General features: G+C 38.6%; 1 protein-coding gene across 2 annotated transcripts in view; it reads right to left on the bottom strand.

Annotated features, from left to right (window-relative positions):
* Positions 1-563: 563 nt before the first annotated feature.
* The window catches only part of TOX3 (TOX high mobility group box family member 3), a 78,135-nt gene continuing 51,235 nt past the window's right edge, over positions 564-27,463 (bottom strand). Inside the window, exons 2-7 of one of the 2 annotated variants that reach the window (XM_075715743.1) lie at positions 27,171-27,236; positions 22,981-23,235; positions 6,539-6,808; positions 4,928-5,155; positions 3,458-3,538; positions 564-1,304 (exon numbers count right to left, since the gene is read on the bottom strand). In XM_075715743.1, coding sequence (XP_075571858.1) covers positions 564-1,304; positions 3,458-3,538; positions 4,928-5,155; positions 6,539-6,808; positions 22,981-23,235; positions 27,171-27,236 — 1,641 coding nt within the window. The remainder of the gene's footprint in view (positions 1,305-3,457; positions 3,539-4,927; positions 5,156-6,538; positions 6,809-22,980; positions 23,236-27,170; positions 27,237-27,463) is intronic. The other variant, XM_075715745.1, reaches the window with a different exon arrangement.

Genomic DNA, 27,463 nt, shown 5'->3' with positions numbered 1-27,463 from the left:
GAGAAAAAAAAAAATTAAGAGCTTTGGCAAAAATCTGTGATTTACTCTATTTTTTCCATGACAAAAAATGCCATCAACTAACTCATGTCATACAAGTATGATTGTATGAAATCCAATCATCATTTTACAGGTAGTTACAACTGTGCTTTAAGGGCTTCATGAGTTCATACTGCCTTGAAGTGCATTATTCACTTTTAGAGAAAGAAGGGTTATGTCATATAACTCTGAAAGGCCATTTTGCAGTCATAAGGTCCAGGTATTTATTAGGCCATTTGATTCACATATTGTAGGTAAAGCTTAAATAAATTAAAAAGGCATCACATGAAAAAGAGCACAGCTTTTTTTTTTTTTTTTTTTAACCAAAATGATTTATAGTCAGCTAAAAGATGATACACAGCTACATTGTAGTTCTTTATTGCCTATCTAATAGACACTTTAGAGGATCATTTGATCTGTTATGCATCCCTGCATAACTACTATCAACAATTTACAGTTTTCAGCCAAATATGGTTTACCCTTACCCCCTCCATCAACACAAAGCCATGTTGCAAGATCATTTATCTTCAGAAAATACTGACCTGTGATAATACTTGAGTCTGTGTCTGAGATTGTATTTGTGACTGGTGCTGCTGAGGTGCTGGCTGAGGGCTCCCAATGGTAGGGATGGGAGAAGTGATCTGAGAGGCTACCGGAGAATGCTGCTGAGGAGAAGGCTGTGACTGGTGTTGCATATGCTGCATTTGTTGCTGCTGCATTTGCTGAAGCTGTATGTGCTGCAGTTGCTGTTGCATTTGCTGTTGATTAATTTGCTGCTGAAGATGCTGCTGCTGCTGCTGCAAATGTTGTTGCATGTGGTGCTGAAAATGCTGTTGTTGCATTTGTTGTTGTATTTGCTGATGCATTTGATGCTGATGTAGTTGCTGCTGTTGCATCTGCTGCATCTGTTGCTGCTGGAGCTGCTGCATCTGGTGCTGCTGGCTTTGCATTGAGGGACTTACTTGAGATGAAGATGGCGTTGCCACCATATTTGTTCCCATAGAGCTTATCAAGGGAGCCGGAATGTTTGTTGGCATGTTTGGTGCAATGGTAACAGAAGCTACAATCTGATTCATTGGCAGTCTCATGGTTAAAGGTTTTGGAGCAATTGCTCTGGGAAGGGACTGTTGAAGAGTTTGAGGAGATGCCGATACCGTTGCGTGTTGAGAAAGAGAAGTATTCAGAATAAGGGAGGAAGACAAATTTGTGGATGCCAGTGTTTGCTGAACAGAACGAATTGTCTGGGCTTCAGCAGATTCTGCAGCAGCCTGTGTTTGGAAAAGAAATTAATCACCTTTTTGACAGAAAAAAACATTGTTACTGTTTACATGGAAATAAAAGTCACAGCTACTCAGGGAGACTTTTTCATATGTCGTTTTCTATCAGAAAAGATCAATTGGCAAGCTGAAAAAGATCACTGATCCACAGATCCATTACATCACCTCTTCGTCTGTCTCTGTATACGGTACCTCCAGTTCTTACTTGGGCAAAAAACTAACTCGTGCCCTTGTTCAACACCAGAAAGTCACAGATGTCACGTACATTGTGTCGCTGAAAGAGCTAAAAAGGGCCTAACACACTTTCTCTATTTATATGCTTTCAAAAAAACCCCTGTTCTTTGGGAGACAAATCTGAGCAGAAGCATATCCCCCTGCACCAGTTACCATGCAATAAAAGTAGTGTACAAACAACGAAACTTCTCAAACAACTTTTTTAATTTGCTTGTTGCAGTTCTTTGCATCTAAGGCATCAAGTCCCAGGTATCTACAACAGACAAAAGTCTAAGGGAACACTGTCAAGGCACCCAACTGAATACTCTGGAAGCAGTACAGCTGCATCAGCAGGGTGCCCTGCTTAGGGAATCCTGCCTAATTCCAGTGTCCTGCAGGTTTCTGATGAGACTCACCTGCGGGAAAACTACAGTCCAGACAGGCTTCTTGCAATAAATGAGGCATGCTGGTGCCTTTGAAGGCATAGTTTTATTAGGTATATTTGCACCAAAGGCAGGATTCGTCTCTCAGTTTTACACATTTGCATTGTACACGACATGCAAAATAGTTGCCTAGAATCCCTATATAAAGACAATGGAGAGAAAAAGTCTCTGCCAGCACAATTAACTGACATGTTTTAGACATTTACTGTAGAATATGTCAAATTATGCTGCAGAAGTGTCTATTCCATCCCTACTCTCAGCAGCAACCTCAGATGAAAAAGCTACAGCAAGGATGTCTTAAGTTAAGGAAGATGAATTCTGGACTTAGAGTATAACTTCCACTCACAGTCTTCCCACAAGTTACTTGGCAGCCCAGGTCCCATGGATTTGGGGAGAAAATATGATTTCTGATGGTTTTGAAAAGGGAACTTAGGACTGACAAAATAAATTCCCTCAAAGATATTTACAATTCCAGCTGCCATTGAACTTAGCATTGTGATACTAGAGGCTTTGAGAATATTACCTAAGTCCTAGAGGCAACAGAAAAACACAGCTTCTCAACACAAGGAGCAGAAATCTTCCAACTTTCAAGAACATGTGTCTAATTTCTGCTGTTGTATTTCTCAGCATTAATTAAAATACACAGCAACGTTCTGTGTGATTTACTAATGCTCTGCAGTTGTCCATTCAAATAAGTATTCTCAGGAGTTAGATATTACCAGTTTCTTCTGTTGCTTTCTTGTGATCAAAGATATTTTTGTAGCTGATCTTTACGAAACACTATTGGAGAAATAACCACCTTGATTAATTTTTACCTATATTTTAGATGGCCATAAGCATATTTCCATTTATAGTATTCAGATGCAACAGATCTACAACCAGTGTAGTGCTGCTGGTTAAAAAGGTAAATTCTCAAACAAGAACGCAGAGCTTTGTCTTCACAAGTTTTATTTTAACTCAGGATCCGCTAAAATACTCCACGTGGCTCACTGCCAGCTATCCGATTTGTAAGTACTCTCCAAATTCAGAGCCACCATGCATTTTTTTCCCCTCACCTGCAAGAAATACTTAAGCTTTGTCATACAATAACTGCTCTCCAGCTCCACGGAAAACAAGTCTGTGTTTTGAGAAGTAGCACTTGAGGAAAAACAAAACTCTGCAAATAGCTTGCAAATGTTAATGTCAAAAGGTCAGTATATTTTTCATGACTGAATTTTACTTTTGGTAGTGAAGTGCATTATTTTCCCTCTATAGATAAAGGAAGATGTACATTTCCAAAGTTATTGTTTGGTAATCATTACTGTGCAATTAGAGAGATGAAATTTCTTTTGCAGAGTCTAAGCAGGGTTCGAGCAGCAGCACAACATCTTGTAGAGCTGTATTACAGAAATTCTAGGATTCTACTTCCATTTTGCACACCCCCTCCAATATTTAAACACCATTGCCAAAAGCTAACTTGCGTTACTTTGAAGGCATTATTAGGCTTACCTTAGAAACAAGGCTTGCTCTATAGGCAGCAAGTGCCTTTAGGTATTCTTTTTTGGCAGCTTCGGTTTTTCTTTTATATACCTATCAAAAGAGACCACAATTTCACCAACTTCAGTATTAAGACATTTTTGCCAGAATGCTCTCAAAATCACTTGCAAAGAAACAAAAACCACAGACCAAAAAACCTGAAAACAGTCTGCTGTTACATGTGCTTGTTACTACTGTTTCTTAGGCCACTGGAAAGATCTAAATATTCTTGCAGGTGGTTACAGACTTTCAGGTCTACTCGCTGGACTTGCACCACAATTTATGTTGATTTATCATGAATAAAAAAAGCTGCTAGAGCACCCAACTGTTTGACAAGACTACCTATGCACACTTCACCTCGCCAGGAAATGGTATTTTAATGACTCTAAGTAACAGGGATATTAGAACACTGAGTATTTCAGATGCTAAAAATTATCTGCAGTAGTATAAAATAGCAAAAAATGCCTATGCAATTTTTTTTTAAACAAATATTTGAACTACATATAAAAAAAAAATCTTTATACCTTTAGAAAAGTTGGTTTATAGAGCTTGGACAATTCACTTTCCCCAAAGCCAGTATGAGACAATCCCATTGAGTTAAACAAGAACAGTTAAACAAAAATGAAGTAATCTGTATTTTTAATCATCAGTAAATTTAAAGTTCACCTTTAAATCATGTTCACCATCATCTGTTAGATCAGACTAAAAGTTTCCAATGTATTTCACAAACAAGTATCATTCATATGTTGCCAGAAGGTGTCCTATATGGGAATCTACTCTTCCATCACAGCTTCCATTAACTGTTACCAGGAGCTACACAGAGTATCCAAATGCAAGCAGCCTCAAAGGATTTTTTTTTTTTTTCCTTCAATCCATGTGTAGGAGTTACATGTGTACAAAAAGAAGAATAACCCTCAAGGAAGAACAAAACTCATCATTCTGTACCAAGTTTGAGTTGGAGATAACATTTCACACACGACATTGTAATGAGGCACAGAGGATTGGCTTCAAAGGTTGGAAATCAACACGCTTTGTAACAAATTCATAAGGCAGATCAAAGGAAAATGGTAAATGTGCTGTACCTTCCCCTTTTCTCTTCTAACTTCTGATTAATAGGAAACAAGAGCTTTGAAATAGGAATCATCAAAAGATGGTCTTAACAGGACTCTAGGACAGTATCAGCTGAGCTTTTTTACAAACTGCCCTTTAAAATTTAAAGACAAATACAGCCATTTAATAATACCTACTGGCTCTTACAAGAAAAATACTTTTTAGACACCAGGTCTTCAGCAAGTTCAAAAATCAGTGTAGCTCCTGAACTCTACAGAGTAAGAGGTCTACATCAGCAAGTAGCATGGTCCACTCAGAGCAGAGATAGGAGGCTTTTTTTACAAGGATTACTATTTTCCTTCTTGTGAGACAACCCTGCATCAATTTTTTTACCTGTTTTTGTTCTTCTCCTAAACTGTCCCACATAGATGCCACTATTTTTGAAACCTCTCCAAATGTAGCATTCGGGTTCTGCCCTTTAATTGCGGCTTGTGTATCCCTGAAGAAAAGGGCATATGCTGACACTGGCTTTTGTGGCTCATTGGGATCTTTCTTTTTCTTCTTCTTTGGAGTCTTGGGCTTCTTGCCAGAATCCGGGGCAGCTCTTTTTTCTCCAGCGGCCTAAGAAACAGTAGTAACAAGAATAGTCAATATATGCATGAAATAATTCAGATTAATTCTGAAAGATTACTGACAGCCTGGCTTAACAATATATGGATAAAGCTACTATTTAGGCAACATTTTGGAGAGTCCTGTTCTGCAAGCCTTTCTCCTACCAAATAGTACTTAGTCTCAGCTTAATGTCATCAGATCTACTGGAACTAAATGCATGAATAGTTACTAGTCATTGTAAGCAAGGCTCAGAGACTCATATCCTACGAGCTTGACCTGAAAAAGCACACCCTGGTGCTAATTTGTATTAAAAAAAAAATGTAAGATTTAATCTGTAGTATATTTTGAATAGGCAATCTATGTTTTTCCATTAAGATGTAATTTCAGCTGTAGAGACTCAAAAGACAAGAGCTTGGAGGCATTTCCTGATTCCCAGATTTAGACTGTCAACTTAGACATGGGTCAGGGGTTAAAAAGCCCACCCTTCAGGCAAAAAGCAGAGCAACTCTGCCGCTTCTACCCACCTGCAGTGAACACTCACTGCATCCGCCACCCGCCTCCACCGCTCCTCATGCAGGGTCAGGTGCCTGCGCAGGAGTGCTGGAGGCTCTGGGTTATGGCCAGGCACCAGCCCTGCACCAACACCTCCCTCTTGGCTCTGCGATGGGGAACCCCCAGAGCAGCACGCCCAGGATTACGGGTAACTCTGGTCCCTGTGTGCTCCTCGTGTCCTGTACCCTCTTTGGTTGAACTATGCACAGACCATTGCAACAAGGGGATAAAGTGGCTCTAAATATACCTCTGTGATAGTCATTTTACTTTGATATTTTGAGGAACCTGTACAATGATCTTTCCATATGTACAATTTCCATGAACTTAATGAGAAAACCTTTCATGGAACAGTCTAAATTAGACCCTTTAAACACACTGCTATAATAACATTTGTGCTTTATTTTGTTGATACAGTTTTCCTTTTGGAACAGATTTATTTAAAGCAAAATGTAAATTAACTAAATTTTCAGTTAGAAGCAGCTTATTTTATTTCTATCTAAATGCATCTATGTTTTATATGACTCCAGAGAATACCAAAATGACAAAACTGTCCGAAGTTGATGAGTCAAGAGATTCACCAGATCTGAAATGAATGATGAATGTATTAGACCAAAAACATATATATACACATATATGTATATTCTTATGTTTAGTACTATGGAGGTATTATGGAAATTTCTTAAGTAAAGAAGCTAAACAGCAAATGAATCATATTCCACTATACTGTAACATCTGTATTTTGTATGACCACATTGCAGCTGAGACGATACTGCCACGTTCATGAAAATACAGCATATAGACATGTAAAGCTTACTCAGTACAGTGCATGGAATAACTTACTCTATTTGATTCATCTGCATCTTCTTCATTTATAGAGCTGGATGGGGAAGGAGTGGCTGATTTACTTGCAGGAGGGGAGGGAGAAGTGTGTGGCAAATTAGTGCCTCCTAAATTTAGGCCCAGCTGCGCACTTAGCTGAGACTGGTTAATGGTGGTTAGCTGAGAAGGAGGCATAATTCCCGAATGAGCAGCGTCAGTCATATGGACAATAGATCTCATGATCAGGGAGTGATCCTGGCGATACTGGGAAACCTGCGTGTGACTTGGATCCTAAAAGAGAGTGAAACATTATTTAGTCGTTAGCAGTTACCATATAGCATTATCAGGTAAAGTTATTTTCACAGGCTTACAGAACTGACACTGTCAACTTACAGTTTGTTTTGTTTCTTTTTAATGAATTAAATGCATTTTTAATAAATTAAATGCAGCAACAGTTACCACACTTGCCCTGGACTTCACTTCTCCCCCACTTGTGGAATAAAAATCCCACTTCCCCATTTTTAAACATTTCTTCTCTTGATGCAGTGCGAAATACCCACATAAACAACAGGGAAACAGGCTGACTGATGATACAGGGAAAACATTGCAACTGAGAAGACACAAACTGCTGTCAAATGCAGAAAGTAAACACAACCAGGGCGGGGCAGGGGGGATATAGATAGAGAAAAGCATCTTCCTTTACTGACATTCAATTATTCTTAGTCGTTACTAGTAACAGTGGTAGGTATAAAACAATCCTGCCTGAGTGGGATTTTAAAGTTGTTTTAAACAAAGAACACTGCCCTGCCAGGTCTGGAGTGCAGACGCTGCAGCATGCTGGAGAACCGTTCAAGTAATCCTGATCACTCCTAAAAATCCTTGTCCGCAAGTACCACACAAAACTACACGTTTTTATCTTTAATCCAACAATCAAGCACATGTGGAAGTGGCAAGCTATGTACCAATCACCGACTTTATTTTTCTTGTACTATATCTCAGAAACGCAAGTGCTTGCATGGTTTTGTTTCTACTGTTTCTCGAGGGCACAAACTATGTCGTCTTCTACATCTGCACAACACTTATCACATTTGTAAATAAAAAGAAGTGAGACCCTGAAGACAAAGTCGACTGGAATCTGCCTATGAACAACTCAGTTTTGTTATTTTTAACTACACACAGATCAATACAGAATGAGGGAACATTTAAACAGAAAAGAAGATTTTTAAAACAGTTCATAAGTTAAGAGAATAAATAGCTCACAAATTGATTCAGCAACCTGATTAATCTATAGCCATTGTTTGAACAGACAGAAACATGAGAAATAAATTAGATTTTGAAAACTCTTTCATTATTAATAACCTACAACGCAATTAGTAGCAGGTGCAATGATGCTTAACGAAATGACACAGAACAAACCAGCAACGCTGGGAGCCCAGCGTACAGTCCACCGGACTTCCACAATGGAGTTTGACCTTCCCAGCGCTCTCTTATTAAGTGTAGGTAAGCCCAAACAAGTTTTCAAAAATCTGTGCCAGTATGGAGGTAAGTTTAGCCCAAGTGACTTTCCTCTAACTTTTTACAACGCTTGCCTCAACAGAGGCAGTGCTTCCGTGCTCCTGGAAAACCTTTTCTTGGATGGGACAAGTGCAGCTGTACAAAAAAGCAATACATGTGCTAGAGAAGATGTGCACCCTGCCTCATTCATCTTACACACAAATGCTGCAGCACACTGCTTCCCTATAGCAATAAATCATATTAATTCTGAATTTGGCATTCATGTGTCTTTCTGCTGAAGCCTATACAGAAGAAAGAAATCCTTCTTAGCATAAAAGTACATGTAGTGTTGCACCTGGATCCAGTACAGATGAAGTTAACCCCACAATCTAGATAGATCCTATACACTAGGTCTCACCCTCGTTTTCCCCATGCTTTCCAAGCCATTGCCAGCTTGGCTCATCATCCGTACCACACCACACTGCTTTTCCTACTTCTTCAACTCCTTTAATATTTTCAGTAAAGGAGTGTAGCTCCTTAGAGATGAACTTGTGCCAAAAGTGGAGCACTTGATACAGAAAGATCAAAACATCAGATTTATTGGCTGAAATACCCATTTGCTTCGGGGCACCTTTCTGTGAAAATTTACTACCGTTAACTATAGGGTCATTTGGATTGTGACTTGTATTGGCAGTGGCATCTGGAAGTCATTCAAAGCCTTTTGTAAAAGGATATCACTTTCTGCATATTACTCCATTCATTTTAGTTTACAGACATTGCTTTATTGCATGAAGAAAAACTCTGCTGGTAAAGCAAAGGTGGAGATCATCAGAATGACCTTCTCATAGAAATTAACTTTCTTCATTACTTTGCAGGCAGTACTTTCTTGGAGGTGTTCTACATCTAAAAGGCTAGCTTTTGTTCTCTCTTTATTGTCACACAATACAGGCCTTGCTGGCCTTTACACCGAGGCAACAAAATGGGATGACATGGGTTACAAACCATTTACTCCAAGTCCTGTCATTTCGGTTGCATCTATGATTTTATTGAGACTAAATTCTCTTGACTTGCAGTGACCCAGAATCTAATTTTATACACAAGCCCATGAATTCTTAACTGTCCCTTTTTCTGACACAATTTGATGCTTGTGTGGTTTTTTTTACATCCACTTATTTAATTCCAATTTATTCTTTTCTGTATCTTTTCCTAATTTTTTAAGCTTTTTTTTTTTTTAATTTCAAAACTTCAGTAAAAGCTAGAAGAGGAAACAACAATATTTTCTAACTGGCTATCTAGCACCAAACAGATAAGACATATTATATAAAAGAAAATATTTTGTATCATTTCCAATCTCTTATCATTTACATCATATGTGCATATCATAATGACAAACAATGTATTTTCTGCACTTTGAATTTAAGTTATATGGATAATCAATAGTAAAAAGAAATCATGAAGAAAGGAATGGGAATTTCCTTTTTTACTTTGTGGTACAGTGTTGTGGGCCTCAACAACCTAAGGTACCTACAGAAGAGCTTTCAAACAAAGAAGCATAAACCACTTTTTCTGTTTGTACAGTGGTTTGGCAAGTAGCAAGAAGGTAGGGGAGTTAGTCAACAGCAACATTAAAGTCCACAGCATTTGTATATAGCTCCTGAGCAAACAAAATCTTCTCAGGAGTAATCTATAATCAAGAAAACAGAATTTCCATCAATTATCTTAACTCTTATTTTTTTCCCATATACTACAAAGACCAATACTGAACCGGAAGGATCAGTACCATTTCATTATGTATGAAATGTTTAACAACAAAAATCATCTTATATCAGGAGCATGCATGAAAATACAAGTGCACTAAAACATCCACATGACATCCTAATTATATTACTACACGAAAATTGAAAAGCTCATGTATTCAAAATAATACACTTAGAATACAGTGAAAATTTTAGAGAACATCACAAGCTCTTTTACATAAACTTAACCAGAAGTATAAGTGATACACAAGTATTATGAGCATTCCAGATTTTTGTAACATTATGCAAAAACGACAGATTAGTTCTGACAAAAATTCATGAACTTCTCAAGTGGACAGAATCACCTTTTGATTGAACCTGATCTGCTTTACAGTCTTGGATTGAAGCTAGGCAAAACTTGGTGATTTTAACACGTCAGGCAAAACTCAACCACTGGTTTATGCAGCATGACAATCAAACACGGACATAACGTGTGAAACGGAAAACCAAAGAGAAATAACTTGTGTGATTCCTCTGCAGATGGAAAAGACTGTGTCTCAGATCTCTCTGTTGCTATCCTACATGAGTGCTACAAAAAACCTAAGGTATAGAGGCATTTACTGAGGGGAATGCCGGCTACCTCTCTGGTCACTTCAATTATACACATGGATAAAAAAAGGAAAATATGGTCCAAAATGTTTCCCCCTTCTCAAAACAACTTTATGGTGACTGGATCTAGGCACATTGGCTTTCTGTCACCACTTTCTTGCATAGCTCCAATAGCACACATTACAAAGACACTCAGCATTTGATGCATAGAAGGCCTCATCAAAGGAACCATAAGGATATCTGTCCATCAAACTATCCTACTCTCCACTATTCTAATCCATTTAGACAGTCATGCCAAAGAAGTCATATTTAGTCATACTGCCAAGGACACGTCTCACGGCATATGCCAAATATATAGCTTATTTTACTTTGATTTGTAAAAGTATAAGTTCTCAAAAATTGATAAAGTATCAATTCCTCAACAGCCACTAGAACACAAACAACGAGACTTTAAAAAAAAAGGAATGTGTGAACTCCCAGGCTTTAATTTAGACAGTATTATCAAAGGTGTTTTTCAACAGTTGCTGTACCTGAGCCAGCGAAAGCAAAACATACCATTGAGTACTAAGGGAAAAATTAAGGTAATAAAAGATAGTTCATTCTTCTGTTATCAACTCATTAAGCATCCAGTAGTTAATACAGTTACTAATACAGCTAGTACTTATTTTGACAGATAAATGCATCCAGCCATTACATCGAGGATGCCCTAATTTCCACTTACCCTGCATTTTGAGAATCATTTACATGCAGTAGTTTTATCCTGGATTTCTACCCTGATATAATTTTAATCTCTAGCAACATTCAACATGATATTTAAAACTATAACTAGGAAATGAGTTTTTAGAACATTTAAGAAGTCTTGATTAAAATCAATGTCTACATCCCTTAAATAGGCAACACCTCCAGCAAGACTCTTTCTAGCCATGTCAGGAGTGAGCCCATGGAATGCCTACAGGAAGACGTAGGGCTGGGATCTGACCGTATATTGCATGAGCTAGTTTTTTAAGGAAAGTGAGAAATCTGCCAACAAAAATAACTATGTAAAACCCAACATTTACGGTTATGCTCACTGTGCCCTGGTTTCAGAAGGTGACTTAAAACATTATATATTCTATTGCCTTAGGAATTCGCCACTGTCAATGTAACAGAAGCCAATGTAATATTTTAAAGGAAACACTTAAGTTGAAGCAAATGCACTGAGATGTAAAGAGTGAAATCCTTAGTTGTCCCTGTCTGCAAATTACTCCGTTTACTTTTGGGCAAGTCAGCATATCTCTAGAAGAAATCCTCAATACTCTTTTTCTCCACAAGTAAAGTATAGATAAAAGAATCCATTCATCTAAATTTTTACAAGATTGGAATTTACTGCCAATCAAAACAAATCAAACTAACAGGATGCTTTTCTCTGTCAGAGATTAAATCATTACCTAATAGAACACAAAACCGTTGCACTTGGTACTGCTACCACTGAAGAAGTGTCCTTCCTCTCCCCTCCTCAGATACTGCCATCAGTAATAGATCTGTCAAACTGCAGTTATCAGAAGATCCATTACAAGCAGCAGGATTTTTTTCTGTGGCAATGAGAAAACTCCCATGTTTTGCTTCATGTCTCTATAGAAAAGTAAACTTTACCTAATTTAATTCCCAAATAAAGGCTACAACAAACAGTACATGCCGGTTTGAAAAAAAATTATGTCTGCAGCTGGATCTAAAAGATCGGTTGGTGACAGGAGGCTTACGCACGTTCTGCTGCCTGAAGAACATGAAGAATACACAATTTCTTGGTCCGTGTGCTCTCCCAGTCCCACTATATCAGAAATTACTCTTTTCTGTTCACACAGAGCACATAAGCCAGAGAAGGGACATGAAAAAAAAAACCCAGACCAAAACTAACAAACATGAGGGCCCACTGATTTATTCCTCAAAACTGAGGAACTATTTCCTTTCGTTCTGGCAATCTCAGTTGTCTCTAGAAATTCATCTCCTGCTATATGATAGAATTTTCTTATACAGCTATGTCATGGTTTAACCTCAGCCAGCAACTAAGCACCACACAGTCACTCGCTCACCCTCCCCACTCCCCAGTGGGATGGGGGAGAGAATCGGGGGTGGGAGGGGGAAAGTAAAACCTGTGGCTTGAGATAAAGGCAGTTTAATAGGACAGCAGAGGAAGACAAAGTAATAATAATGATAAAAGAATACACAAAGCAAGTGATGCACATGCAGTTGCTCACCACCCGCTGACCGATGTCCAGCCAGTCCCCAAGCAGCGATCGCTGCCCCCCCCACCCACTCCCCCCCAGTTTCTATACTGAGCATGACCTCATATGGTATGGAATAGCCCTTTGGCCAGCTTGGGTCAGCTGTCCTGGCTGTGCCCCTTCCCAGTTTCTTGTGCACCTGGCAGAGCATGGGAAGCTGAAAAGTCCTTGACTAGCATAAGCAGTACTCAGCAACAACTAAAACATCAGTGTGTTATCAACATTCTTCTCCTACTAAATCCAAAACACAGCACTATGCCAGCTACTAGGAAGAAAATTAACTCTATCCCAGCTGAAACCAGGACAGGCTGCAACCTCCAAGTTAGTTTAACATGTTTTATTGGAATCTTTCTGATTTACTGTCCCTTGCTTTTCTCTGGGGTCTGATCTGCAACCACGTTTGCAGTGACCCCTTGCATGGTTGACGTTCCTCATACTCCTCTGTGCAGTGCAGAAGTTCCTTCAGAGCAGACAGCCTGACCTGTTATAGGGGGTGGTAAGAGTGCTGTGAGATGACCAAACCACAAGTTAAAACCATTCCTTCTATGGAACTATATTCAGGGATTAGGCAGTAGGAGCACATCGTCACCAGGCAGTGCAGCACCACCTCAGAGATGCAATTCCAAGCAAGAAGGTGCCATGGGACAGGCCCAGCCAGCCTGGACACCTGCCAGACCAACCCTGCTCCGGGTCCCAGCACTGGGCACCTCTGCAACGCTGCTCTGTGGCCTCTACCGGTACCAGCTCATGCACAGCATGCTCAGCTAGCTCTAACCAAATGCTGCATTACATGGTGAAGAAATACTAAAAGCTCACAGCTAGGCCAAAATCACACAACTACCAGACTAAGAGACAAAGACTTTTCTCTGAAATGCTTATAATTCTTACCGAAGGTGCCCCACCACCCTAGCACGGAGCATTTACTGTTTGGGAACCTTCTTCTTACCCATTTACTTTCCTGTCACCCCACAGGTTCCTCATGCAGTCCCCGAAGTGGGCTGAAGGGGTATGCTTCTTGGTTGCCTGGGCTGCTGTTGAGTCCCGCTCTTGCAGACGGACGGCACCATAGGCTTGCTATAGACCTCCATCCATCCACCGTGGCTGCTACTGATACTTTAGCACCACCTAATTCACTTCTTCATAATTTAATTTTTTACACCATTTTGCAGAGGCATTTAAAAACAGATTCTCCACTCTCTTCTCCCCAAACATCTACCATACTTTAAAGCATATTGAATCACACTCCTTTTGGACAAGGTACCCAACAGCATGATCACAATACATGTGTGACTCAGATCACAGATCTGGGCTCTGATCTGATGAGTCTGTTGGCATGAGGAACTTCTCTCCAAATTAGCAGTACAAGCTTAGGTTTGCTGTGTGCAAACAGTGAAGGCACATTGCAAACAAACCCTGGATAGTTAAAATTAAGTCCCAGAATGTCAGATAAGTGCTGTTGGCAGTTTTGTTACAACCTCTGCAACTTCAGGTGCTTCAGCTACCAAATCAAAGGCAGACTTCAAAGGTCCTTATTATGCAGTAAGCAACGTGGGGAGAGACTGCAAGGAAGCGTGACAACTAACAAACATTATCAAAGGTAACAAAAATTGTGCAAGGAATTGGCGGGGGGGGGGGGTGGGACAAACTTGGGGGTTACATGGCATTTTTTTGTTTAAAGATTGCTACAAGTGTTGGTAGCTATTTTTGGGGGTATATTTTTTCTTTGGGTTTTGGGAGGGGTTGGGGTTTTTTGTTTGGGTTTTCTTTGTTTGTTTTGTGTTGTTTTTTAAAGCAAATCAGAAAAGTAGGTCTCATTATCTTTTGTATTACCAGAGCCAGGGTTTGGGTTTTTTTTTTTTTTTCCAGCTACCTGACAACAGAATAATTTAAAACTCTACAGAGGCTTAACATTTCTTTATAGCTTGAGAACTTGAAATGGAAGCTTAGTATTGGGTAAGCTGTCCACGGGGAAACACAGGTGGTAACAGCAGAGAATAGCAGGAATTTCAAAGGAAGTTTTCAGATGACCCAAGAACGAGGATGGCTGGACCCAACAAAGCCTTTGGCCAGGTACAACATATCCAGACCAGCTGCAGCATCTGCCTCATTTGGCTGGCTTAAGGAAGCAGCACCTGATTTTAGAGCTTAAACTCAGGAGGCAGAATAGTTTAAAGCCATGGCCCAGGCTTAACACACAGCTGGTGTCCACGGTCATACGTGTCTGTGTTGCTTCTGAGCTCAGTTCTTGGGAATATCAGAGATTCAGCTTCCACTTCAATTCCTGACAGCTTTCCCAGTGGGGTGTATCATTTTCCACATATTCATACGGAACGTCACAATTTTTTCTGGAGCTGATGGATCTTGATTTAGGCATTGTTAATATAAAATAGTCACAGTCCTTTTTCCCAGACTGTTCTGCCAATGTTACTGTGTTTTTCTTCCGTGAGGAAGTCCCTCATGTATCTTGATAGGCAATAACCTGCTTGCATCATTTTTTAATTATTTTTTTTTTTAGCACCAGCAGTACCTGCTATTCAGGTTGGTGTCTTTGGCAACTGCTGCCACTTTGTTTCCTATGGACAGGTCCTTTCTTGCAGTTATTATGCCTATTTTTTAAAAGAACACCAGAATACATTTTGTTCTCCAACCACAGCAGCTGATTAACAGATGGCTCATTGTGTCTGTATCGATGAGAAAGGAGGGAAGAGCATGTCTCTCAGAAAAGTGACTTTATTAACCACACCAAGTAGTACAATGTCACTGAGGACATGAAAATCTACACACTATTAAAACTCTATTATTTAGTACATCATCAGGCTAGCACCGTCTTCATATCATGTTAAAGTCGTAGCATGTAGCTTCTGTGCAGAAGCCGCTGCTGTCTGTTGCCTCCACAGTTTTCAGCCCATTGTCCACCTTCCCCCAAGGCCCCATGAGCTGTGCACACACGTTCTCTGAAAGGTAACTAAAAAATGCACAACTGTGTCATTAGACGTAAAATAAAATATTTAACGATACACAATCAACAAAATGACTGTAAAGACTTGAAAGTTTATCAGCAAAGGACGCAGCTCAGATCTGTGGGCAGAAACCAGACTGGCACAGCGCTGAGCTGACAGCAAGCACCAGAGCTGCAAAATCCCAACTGAGTCCTAAAGGTCTAATTTTACAAAGCGTCCAACACCATTTGAAAGGTTCTGTATATAGCCAAATGTCACTGAGCTGAGCCACCAGAGCATCATTTAATTTGGTATTACTTAATTTTGAGATTCATTTTTCCTGGTACCTGTTGCGTCAAGAGGGCTTTGGAAGGTACCCAATTTGTCGTTAGAAGTCCGGTCGCGTTCAGTGCACTGAACTATCACGATTACGGATGCACAAATAACGTAGGCACCTTTTGTCTAGTCGTGCTGCATGAACTACCACGGCCACACTTAAAGCGTCTGGTCGCGTTCAATGAGAACTATCACGGCCAGACCAATGAATCAAAGCAATTTATTAAAGCAACAGACACACAGGTTCTTTGGATTACTGGTGATAAATTCACTGACTGCAAGGCACATGCAAATACCAAAGCATGGGTAACACAGATGCATCAAAAGATATAAAGCAACTCTATATAGAGGTTTCTAAGTTTCCCGGGGAGGCACTTGGTATAACCAAGGGTTCAAATCTCACCCAAAGGCGTCCCGATGCGGGGGAAGAGAGGCTCAGCCCGTCAACTGATCCCAGAGGTCAGAGTGGTACGCGATGGTATCTTCCCTAACATCCCCTCTCTCTTAGGCTCATTTATACTATTTTTTTACCTTTCAGGTGGAGCTTGAGTGACTCTAGTCATACATACTGTGCTATGATTGGTGTAAAACTTTCTCGCTTCGCTTTAAAGGTACAGGCTTGGAAAAATTCAAAGCGCAAGCTCAGTGAGGAGTGGTCACACCTTAGAGGCAGGTAGGTTTTGGGATGGAGGTGTGTTTTGGTATTATAATGATATTATAATGAGCAAAGTTTACCAAAGGGCAGCATTTTGTCAAAACCATGACAGGTTGTTGGCCCAGGGTCTCATATTATACCCTTTCCTATTGTCCTTCTTCATTCATCCATCGTCTGCCCACGTTCTCGCAGTGTTCCATTATACTGCACTCTGTTCCTTTGGTAAGTACATCTACAATAAATTGTTTGCCACGTTCTGGCACAGTCAGGACTACACAGGGACTAAAAGCAGCAGCAATAAGGCGACAAATGCTTCGCCTTTTCACGTCCGTAGGTAGACCAAGTCTCCGGGCTTGACGGAGTGTACTGGGGAATCCAAGGGCACAGGAGCCGCCCCGGCTGGGCAGAAGGCTTCGCAGCAGTCCCGTGTGGGGTGCCACGCAGAGCCTGGCCGCGGTGCCTCCACACCACTCCGCCCTCCGGGCAGCTCCTCAGAGCCAACACACCAAGTTCCCCCGGTGTTGCCGGCGTCTAAGGTTGCGGGCCCAGGGAACTTCCGTGAAATGGATTCCTTGCATGCCAGCTGCACTCCACCCTGGAGGCTTCTTCAGTGCTGGGCCTTTCCTAAAACTGTGAATCTAAGTTTAATCTCTAAATCACCTCCAGCAATTACTCCACAGTACCACAAATTATTAAAAACAGTGGTGGTAACAGCTACCATTTCTGCTGGGAAAGTCCAATACAAACCAGCCAAACATTGTTGATTTAAAACTTGAGTTTAGTAATCCACCGTAGTAATCAAAGAAAAAACAGAAATAAGAAAACTCTGAAGAAAATCTCTCTTTCTAGTAAGAACAGTTGCTACTATAAATGAATAATGATAATCTTCTGGAATTAGTTGTATGTTTTGTATTAAAGATGACAATAAACATGTTCATAACAATAACAAGGGCTTGTTTTAATAGACCGTTCCAGGCGTTAAACACATTAATGACCCATGAAATAACTGTTTCATCTGCAACGCATTAAAGAATGTTGTTATAACATTGTATTAATTGAAAACCTACTCCATTCTCTCTAGATAGGAGATTACAGCCCTGGTATTAAAAGAGAGATTTACAAATAAGTTTCTTTGTAAAGGAAAATTAAACATATAAATCAGAGGCACACAGCCAGGTGAGTAGTGAAATAACTGTCTTTTGCCAATTTTAAAGCAACTTTTTTAGCTTCTATTCTTGCAATCTTCTGTTAATCTATTCATTTAAAGTTAATTAGCAATTTGGGAATTTATATTACTAAAAAAGATTTAGACCTTTAAGTAAAAGGCACCACTGTTCTGAAACTAATACTACTTCTGCTGTATGCAGCCTTTAATACACTCGCATTTGCAACACGACTCTTTAAAGCCACATCATTAAGCTGTTTATTTAAAAAGTCTCTTCTTGAAATAAAAGCAATAGCCACCATCATGTCTTTGATTTGAGCACAGTGGCACTCCTAAGTAGTAATGTAATTAAAGATGAGCGTATTCCGCTATGAATTAGCCTTATCTGTGCAGAATCCTGAATGCAATGACAGCACCGCAACAATTATAAAATATAAACAAGCTCAAGTCTTCATCAAATAGGAAACACATTTTCTCTAGCAGCATAAGTAATATAGGGAGCAATATATGTAAAATTATCAGTCTGTTTTTGTAACATCTGTACTTTTTTGAATAAAAAAAATCAGACTGAAAAGAGACAATTATTTTACTGTCTGTTTCTTAGATATCAGAAAGAGAATTTTGAAATTCATCAAAGCTAACCTTCTGTTATGTACAACAGGCTAAGCTGAAAAGAATGTTAACAAGTTCAATTTTCATTCAATCAGCACTACTGCTCTCTGAAATGTTTCATTGCAGGAAAGAAATAAAAATAATCTATATGGTAATTATGAGGATGAATCCCCCAGTAACTTTCAGCTACATGAAAGGTCAGTTCTATTCAAGATATTTTATCAGTCCCCTGCACATACTCCTGTCCTGTCATTTTAAATCTGAACAGCATTTTATTTTCCCATTTACAGCTACCTGCAGAATTAAGTACTTAAGCCAAATAAGAAAGAAAAAAAAAAAAAAAAAAAAAAAAAGAAATGTTGAATGCTGGCAAAGGCTATAATAGCATGGAGATAAATCGTTCAGCTGCTCTCTCTCAAGCCTCTGGGGCTGCAGATTTTTCTTCTCCTGGTGCACTGTGGGTATTCAAAACTTGTTCAACATGATTTCATTTCATTTCAGGCACTGCCTGAGAAAACTAAATTACAGAATCAATCATACAGAAGGTCAGAGTGAGACTTCATTACAAGTATTGCATGCTTGCATGAATATCTTTCATTTATGACTGACCCAATATGTCACAATAGCTGTCTAGTAAAAATAATCCACTTTCTGAAATTGATGTACTACTGATGTCAATGCTACTCAGCAGGCTGGGCAGATTATAGAGAGGTGTTAAAAAAAGGAACCCTCAGGAGCATAAGTTGTAGTTTTATAGAATTGCCACAGTTTGCAGATTAAAATAATTTTTCTGTGGGCAGCTCAACAGAAAACAAACTATTAATATAAAATATTGGGGGCTGATTTTTTATGAGGATATCCCTATTGGTTTCCACTTATTTATATTCAAGTATTTATAGGGATAATATTTGCATCATGTAGATCCATGTGTTCTTTGAAGTCAAATGTACATCAACTCTCCATTTCTCAGTGACTCATTTTTGAACATCAGGATTTTATTTGCATATTATTAAAATATTAACATTAATCAAACTGCCTCCATTTTATCTCCTCTTTTTGTTGCTGTTGTCTGTTTTCAAATGTAGAGAAATGCTGTTAAGTAAGATAAATGTGTTGTATTTGTTGCCAATAATAATTAAGTTAATCAGCATTGTGACAAATCGTTACTCTTTCCATAGTATGTATATCTTAATAGTGTGAACAATTGTTAACTCATCAATATGATCTTTTAATAACTGTTAAGCCATATTTATGATGAGAATAAATATCTTTCTTGCACCATGAATGATTTTTTCAAAATAATAACACACAAAGAATATGTTAAAAAGAGAATTCTTTTTTTTTTTTTTTTTTTTTGTCTTCCTGTGGGAAATATGTGAGATACTTGCAGAAGTATTACAAGGTAGCTAGCCAACTCCATACCCTAAGGGAGACATAGGAAAACCTTGACATAACCTATTTTTAACCATGCCTCTGGCGATTCTGCATTCAAGTTTATAGGTGAACATGTCAGGTAGCACACAGAAAAAAAGCCAAAGACACAGAGTATTAATCATAATTCTGTCCAAGCCCATTTTATTTTTTCAACATTTGTGATTTAAAATCTCATGACATTTCTTCAAGGTGAAATTCTTCTACTGGACTTTTCAACAGGGCAGGACTACCTTTATCTAAATTAAATATTGCTTACAGTAAAGCTCCCTAATGCTTCACAAGATAACCAATAAACTCAATGCAGTTCATATTAAAATAATTTAAGTTTGTATTCAGCTAAAGAAGCTTTAGTGATTAGCAACACACTATTAATACAGCCTTTAAATATGACTATCCTACTATCGCTGGATAAGAACATTGTTCTGTAAGTATATACGAACATCATAATTATTTTACAACCCCATCTTTAGTTCTTTCAGATATAGTAAATTCAATTGACCATGAAATGAAATTTCATAGTCAAAATGCCTCCTTTACATTTTTTTTATTGCTGCAATAAAGTTTTTATAGCTCCAAGGCAAAGTAATTCACGAAATGTCTAATTTAAAGATGAATTCTAATATTATTAATAAATATTTACCAGTTTAATAAAGTGCACATTTTTCACATAAAATATGATATAATGTTTTCATTTTCTATTTTTGAAATACAGATTAACTGCTGGAAAATTTGAGTACTAAAGAGACCAACGCATTCAGGGAAAACCTAAGCGAGGACCCTCTGTTAATGTTTTTAAACTTCCTGAAGCTACCCAGCATTTAGGAGCAGAAGAGGACTACTGACTAAAATACAATGGCAGGAGCCACTCCATCTGACAGTATAAAACAAAACAAGCAGTGGTGGGGAAGAGTCTAACACACGAACCTGCCTATGAGGCTCCTCCGTATCAAATCACACAATTCCTCACCAATTCTCTGCTGCAAAACTACAAACAAATTCCCAACTCACAGCTTTGAACTGGCAATCAGCCTAGAAAATACCACTGGACTACTGGGATAAGAAGGCATGAGCTTCACTAGATCTTCTCTTTGACCTATATGGGAACAAATTCTCACCGCTGAAGTCAGTGTAAACGATGCCATTAATTTCTACATTGCACAGTCTACAAAAAAAGGAAAAGATGTAAAGCCTCTCATCCGGTGCAAGAAGAGGTGAGAGAAAAGATATGTAACCAGGAAGCCTCTTCTGGTTGGAACTGTTAAGGTGACAGCATTTACTCATGGAAGAATCACATTCAGTGAAAGGATGCAAAATCAAAAGGTAAAACTGGGTCAGGTTACAAACCTGATAATATTGAGGGGATACTCATACATGTAACACAACACTGATCCTGCCCATGATATTCATTACATATTTCTGAGCAAGTTTCATTGTATTCAGTGTACACATGCTCCATTACTTTAGTTTTCAGGCATAACATTCCTGCCTCTCAGGTTTTATTAATCTGATCTTCCTTTAGTAGTCACCCAACATGTCCAGTGCATAAAAAATCCCATGCAAAATGGGATCTGAAAAGAAGTATCATATCCTTCAAGGCCTGTTTTAGGCAGTCCCTGCTTTGTATCTATGGAACTACTGAATTCTGTACCTCCTAAGTAGCGAGCAGTTTGTGCTTAATTCCATATTAGTCCTAGCTACTCTTCACGACCTCCAAGGAAATATTAAAATTTGCAACGAAGCCAGCAGCCTGCAGAATTCCAGAGAAATATTTGCTGCATGTTGATTTGTAAATTTTTAATTAATTTTCGCTTGCCAGAATGAAAAAGAAAAAAAGATTTACATCAAATCTTAACATGATGACACCATGACCTTTATAAAGTCCAGCAGTAAATCTGTATTTTCACTACACCAAGTTTAGCAAAAGGTCCTATATAAAACAGCTAATCAGAAATATATAGTTGATGTAAAATATCTGTTCAAGCTAAACATTCACTCTGTCTTCAATATGCAATACAGAAACTAATTGTAACTGTAACCACTGAGTTTAAAATGCTAAGTATGATAAACTGACTCACAGCTGTGTCTTATCACTACAAGCATGAATGTTAGCGCACAAAGCTTGGAGAAACCCAAGCAGGGAGATCCCCCAAAGCTGAAAGGGAAATACAACAAGAAAATGGAAACTGCCTTGTAAACCCTCCAACCGAGATCACAGCCATACAGTGTACATAGATTCTGAAGAAGGCTCCACACAGCCTTGGTTTTGATTGTTCTACTTAACAGGAACGATCACTAGAATTAGCCTAACAGTCCCCGTCACGCAGCCCCTCCCCATTCCAGAGGGCTTGGAAACAGCCCAGGAACAGGAGAACAGGCCCAACCTGCCCCAGCCTGTATGGTCAACAAGAGCACTGGACAGAACAAAGTCTTTTTATGGCCCTATATTTCTGAGTATGGTTAAGGTAATACATCCCTATCACTTCTGAGTTAAAAAAAAAAAAATCAATTTCCATTTGTAAAGATTTAGCCCATGGAATATACAGAATATAGGGAAATATATGGTTTTTTACTGCTGGCATACTGTGTCTGACTCCCTTTCTGAGCTACTCTCAATACTGCACTTTCAAAATATCCTGATGGCTGTCAAATGTGGGTCCTATACTTGAAATACAGACAAGCAATTCCTTCTAAATGCTGTAGTTCACCCTGGCCAACACCAATGGTCTTCCAACTCTTGATGCCAGCGTCAACCATGTAACACATTTTTGAACTTTAGCAGCACTTGGAATGCACATAACGCCAATGGGTATGGGCTTCCAAGTTCATTCCCAAAATTAAAATTCTACGTTTATAAAGCCTGACTGCTTCTTCACAAGAGATCTGTTCACACACATTATAGCATTGCACTGTACATTAACAACCATGTTTATCTTCCTGAAGCCACCAATATTAAACCCTTAACCATTTGCCAACTGCCTTAGGGAACCAAACAATAGCATATCATTGTTTGCTGTGTAACGCTGACAACATATGTCATCATTCATACAGAATACACCTGCACATGATACAGAACATTGGCAAATGCTTGGTTGGGCTACAATACCAAGAAATCATACAGGTCTTCTGAGAGGTCAATTAAAACTGAGAGATAACACAAATCTACATTACTGTGCTTTGACAGACAATATTAGGCAACGGAAACACACAAAGAACCGGACCTACCATATGCAGTCCATTGCTGTGGATGACGCCGTCTTGCTCCATGAGATTTCGGGATATTGTAATAGAGGGAAGGTCCAAGCTCTGGGGGGGAAACTGAGGTGTAAATTCATTTCCTTGTGCAGGCAGCTGGTCACCAAGGCCCTGAAAGGGCAGCAGTATATCTGCCATCCCCAGTGCAGGGTCTGACTCGGGTGGGGGGGTAATGGGTGGGATTTCAAACTCCTCATCCCCAAGGCTCGGCGTATGGAACGTCTGCTAGAAAAGGACAGGACAAGGCAAACCACGTTAGGGCACGCTGCTCTCAGCAACCACCTCTGGACCTGCAGTCCATATCTTGTTTTGTTCTTAAAGGCAAACTCCCTATGCAACAAAATTTTTAAGTTTCTTATACTGAAGGGGTTTGTGGATCATTCTGATTAAAGATTTAGGTCTCATTATCATATGGCTTTAATGGAGTATCAGTATTAACAGTTTTTTAATGCGTACTTAATTAGCAACATCTGTCTTTGTTGTTAGTCTGAATATCAGCTACATTGGATTTGGCTGTAAAACAAATTGCCACTTTATTGATATGTTAGTAAAATAGCACAAACAGCTTACATTACTCTCATGCTTCATAAAATACTGACAATTTTGTAGCACACACACAAAACATTAATTCAGCACTGACCATTTCACATCTTTTGTTTCCTTTTTATCCACTAATAAACATGAAATATTATAATTCTGGTCTTTATTTCGTTTCTTTTCCATCCCAAAAGTACAATGCACCCTTTTAAACAAGGGTTGCAATTTGGAGGAGAGACGCGTATGAAAGAGTGAGGGTGATTACAGCAGCTTCCAGTGCTTTCTGAAGCAAGCCAGCTTTGTTTGAACAGTAGGTTTGTTACAAACTAAACACCTGTTAAGATGCCTTGAGCAAAACATTTACTGCCAGTTATCTTCAGGGTTTGTGCGTGTTTGTACATGTGCATGTGTCTGTCAAAGATAATCTTTATTCAAGTAGAGTCTGTATCTGGCTTCAACACCGCTGACTTTTATTTGGGAAACAAACGAGCTATGCTTATTCAAATTTCTTGCAAGTTAAGTGAACTTTCGTATATTATTTCAGGTCCACTGCTACTTAATAATAGAAATTCAGCGCTTGAAATTAGGCCATTTTAAATGTAACCAAATCAGGGCTGTCTTGATCAAATTGGGCAGTTGGCAATCCTAAAATAGGCACTCTTCTTGCCTTGTTCTGGACGTGCAAGGTTGTGCTAGGATTCGTTTGTTTGTATTAGTTCAGGATTCGAGTTGGGGGGCGAGGGGGAATGGTTTTATGTATTATTTACATTGTTTGAAAGAGTGACTTAATGCCAGTTAATTTTAAAATGATATGTTCAGTGAAAGATCTCATTAACTGCTGCAAATTGTCATCCTTCAAACTGTTAATGATGATATAAATTAATAACCGCCTGAGAGGAGATGGAAACTGAAACAAGAAAAACCTTTGCTTGCATATAGAACCTGTCAGCTGTCATTATTGGTCTCACACCAGAAATGATGAGGTCCCAGATTGCTGCAGTCTGCAGTACTGTCAAAGTCTGCTGAGACTCTACCCATCTCGCTCGAACTGCAAGACTGTAACTTAATTCTGGATGTGAAAGCTGGGCCTGGATTAGGGAGACGTTTGACTTCCCTGCTGCTATATTACAAAAGGTGTGAATTTTTGCTTCTCGGGACCCTGTAGTTCACAAACACAAAGGATGGATTGGCCAGGAGAAGTGGTTGGCTAATGAACATAACCCTATGGCTGCATTTGCAGTTATTTTGGCACTAATGTGGTCTAGTAACAGATGCAACTGTAATTTGTGACTCATTTGCTACCCCATTACTGCTTAATGAAATCTAACATATCACATTAACAATACGGATAAACACTCATTCTTGATATGTGGCATTTGGCTGTTTTCATTACCACTGTAATTAACACTTGAAATATTATTTCAATAAATATTTAAGGTGCTTTAAAATGGGTCGTAGTAATCATGACATAGAGACAGAAAACATAAAGCAAATGTGTGGCTTCTAAGCCTGAATGTGCTCCAGGATTACACTCTCAAGGCATTATTTACAGGAATAAAATGGGCTTCTAGATAAGCAGTGCTCAGGCCCAAAATCATAGTGAGAAATCTACATTCATATTAATGTAAAAACACTGTAATTAAATACATTGTAATGCAGTAATTGCAAAGTTAGGTTCATGCTTTAATGCGAATACTAACACTTAATCATATTTTTATTCCTCGTTCAAGCAAAAGGTTCAGTGAAATCAGTATTATTATAGTACATTTGAACCTCTCTTTACTTGACATATTGATGAGATAGTAATTATAAGAACTGGGTCTTTTCCCCCATCTAACAGAATAACTCTAGGACAGCTGTATAAATATATAACACAGCTAGATAATAATACAATATTTTACTTAGAAAAGTAGCATTCATCTTAATACTTATAGCTTACTACAAATGGGAGAGTAAATTGATGGATACCTTAACATTTTTTAAATGTGAATTTAATTCTCACAATATAACTTGTCCAACTATGTATATATCTTCTTTTTAAAAACATATAACAGACCTAAGATTGATGATAAAATAGATGTAATCTAAGAAGAAAGCAAGCCCCTTAGTGAAGTAGTCCTAAATCCAAATCACTAGGCTATTCAGTCTGTAAAAAGAGCCTGAATAGTATGCAATTTGGGATTGCAGAAAGGTGCTGTTATGACCAAAAGATGGTATAACATTTGTGGGATTTATCTTACCAATCACATTTTTTAAAGTTATTAACTTTTCAAATATTTGTATCTTACACATTTAAAAAAAAAAAAACCTGTGTGCATGGTTAAATGCCATCTGTACTGAAATGTTCAAAACATTTGTTCCTTTTGATAAAAATGCAAATCTGGAGAACTGTTGTATCAACATATAACAGCCAATGTCTGACACGGTGAATTATCACAGCTGGAATTAAATTGTCTCTGAACAGCTGCTGGCAGCAGAGCTTTCATCAATGTTTGATTCAAATGTAGGAAAGAAATTCTACAGAAAGAAACATCATGTTGTCATTACAGATGGGGTTTGTGTTCATTATCACAAATAACACTGGAGCTAGTGCCAAACAATATTCCCTTATCTAAGCAGTCTTGCTGGGTAAAAAGAGATGGTGACCATTGTATAAATGATTCATAAAATACAACTCTTAATTCTAACCTTCATACTTATTGTTACACCTTTCTGCTTCTTTTCTCCGAGATCGCTTTTTTAAAAGTGCACAAGCATACCTGCAACTGAATCACCACTTACAACATGTAAAATCAAGGCTGCCCAGTTTTCCAACCTTTCCTCATGTTGGGAAGATTATTTATGGCATGCACCCTATATAAATACTTAGTTCTTGTTCTCCATATTGCTATGCACATTACTAGACAGTGCATCTTGCACTTTCCATCCTGCCCTTTGGAATAAGTTGTTGGTTTTTAGTGATGAGCAAAAGGTGTTTCTGTCTGGAGCTGTGGTCAGTATTAGCATGTTGATAGCCTGTTAACTGGCTCTAAGGTGGCACCACTGTAACAAATACATGGAGACCGTAGCTGCCATGCCTTTCTCCTGCTCCCATTCTCAAAGGCAGCGATCAAACCCATCACCTCCACAACCGAGCCAGCCTCCACCAGCCCGGCACCTCGGTTTGTTCTTGATCCTGGTCAGAAGTTCCCTTCACGCAGCACATACAATTCAGGCAAAGTTGGTTTTGGTTTTCTAACTTATATGAGTATTAAGAACCCAAATTAAAATGTTTGTATCTATAACAGAAATTAGCACATTAGCTAGTAATGACTATTACAAAGCTTGCTTTCAAAGTGTACACCTACTGTGCTTTTTATTTCTTTCCTTCTGTTTATAATTTTTTTCACACATAAAGCAGATTTGTTTCTATCGACATGCTATGTAAGTAACAGCCTTATGGACAGCTAAATTGACTAGTAATGGAGAGCTGTCAGGTTATTTTCTTTCTCGTTAAAGTCTTTATTTTGTGCTCCATAAAACACACAGAAATTCGGCACTTCACTCTTCATCCATTCAAAGTCTGTTAAATTATCACAGCAAACAGCAGAATATGAGCATAGATAAAAAAGAGAAACATCTACCTCATTTGCAGCAAGAAATGCATTATTTGCCTCTGCCATGTTCATGTAGTTGTTATTGTTTCCAAACTGAAAGAAAAATAAATATTTGGATTTTAATGCATGCCACCACAAACTTTTCTTTACCCCATCACTGGCATAGAAGTTGTTGAAAAAAACCCAACAAAAACAAAACAACAAACAGATAAGATGTAATTTTGCAGATGTTCTTTGAAGTCAGAACTAGACTGGATTCAACATTATTATTATTACATACTCTGCATCCCCAGGTCTGTACATGGAAGATATCCAAGTGT

Source organism: Pelecanus crispus, chromosome 8 (genome assembly GCF_030463565.1).
Source record: "Pelecanus crispus isolate bPelCri1 chromosome 8, bPelCri1.pri, whole genome shotgun sequence".
NCBI classification, from domain to species: domain Eukaryota; kingdom Metazoa; phylum Chordata; class Aves; order Pelecaniformes; family Pelecanidae; genus Pelecanus; species Pelecanus crispus.
The sequence above is the reverse complement of the archived record's forward strand: the minus strand, read 5'-3'. Positions and strand labels throughout refer to the sequence as shown.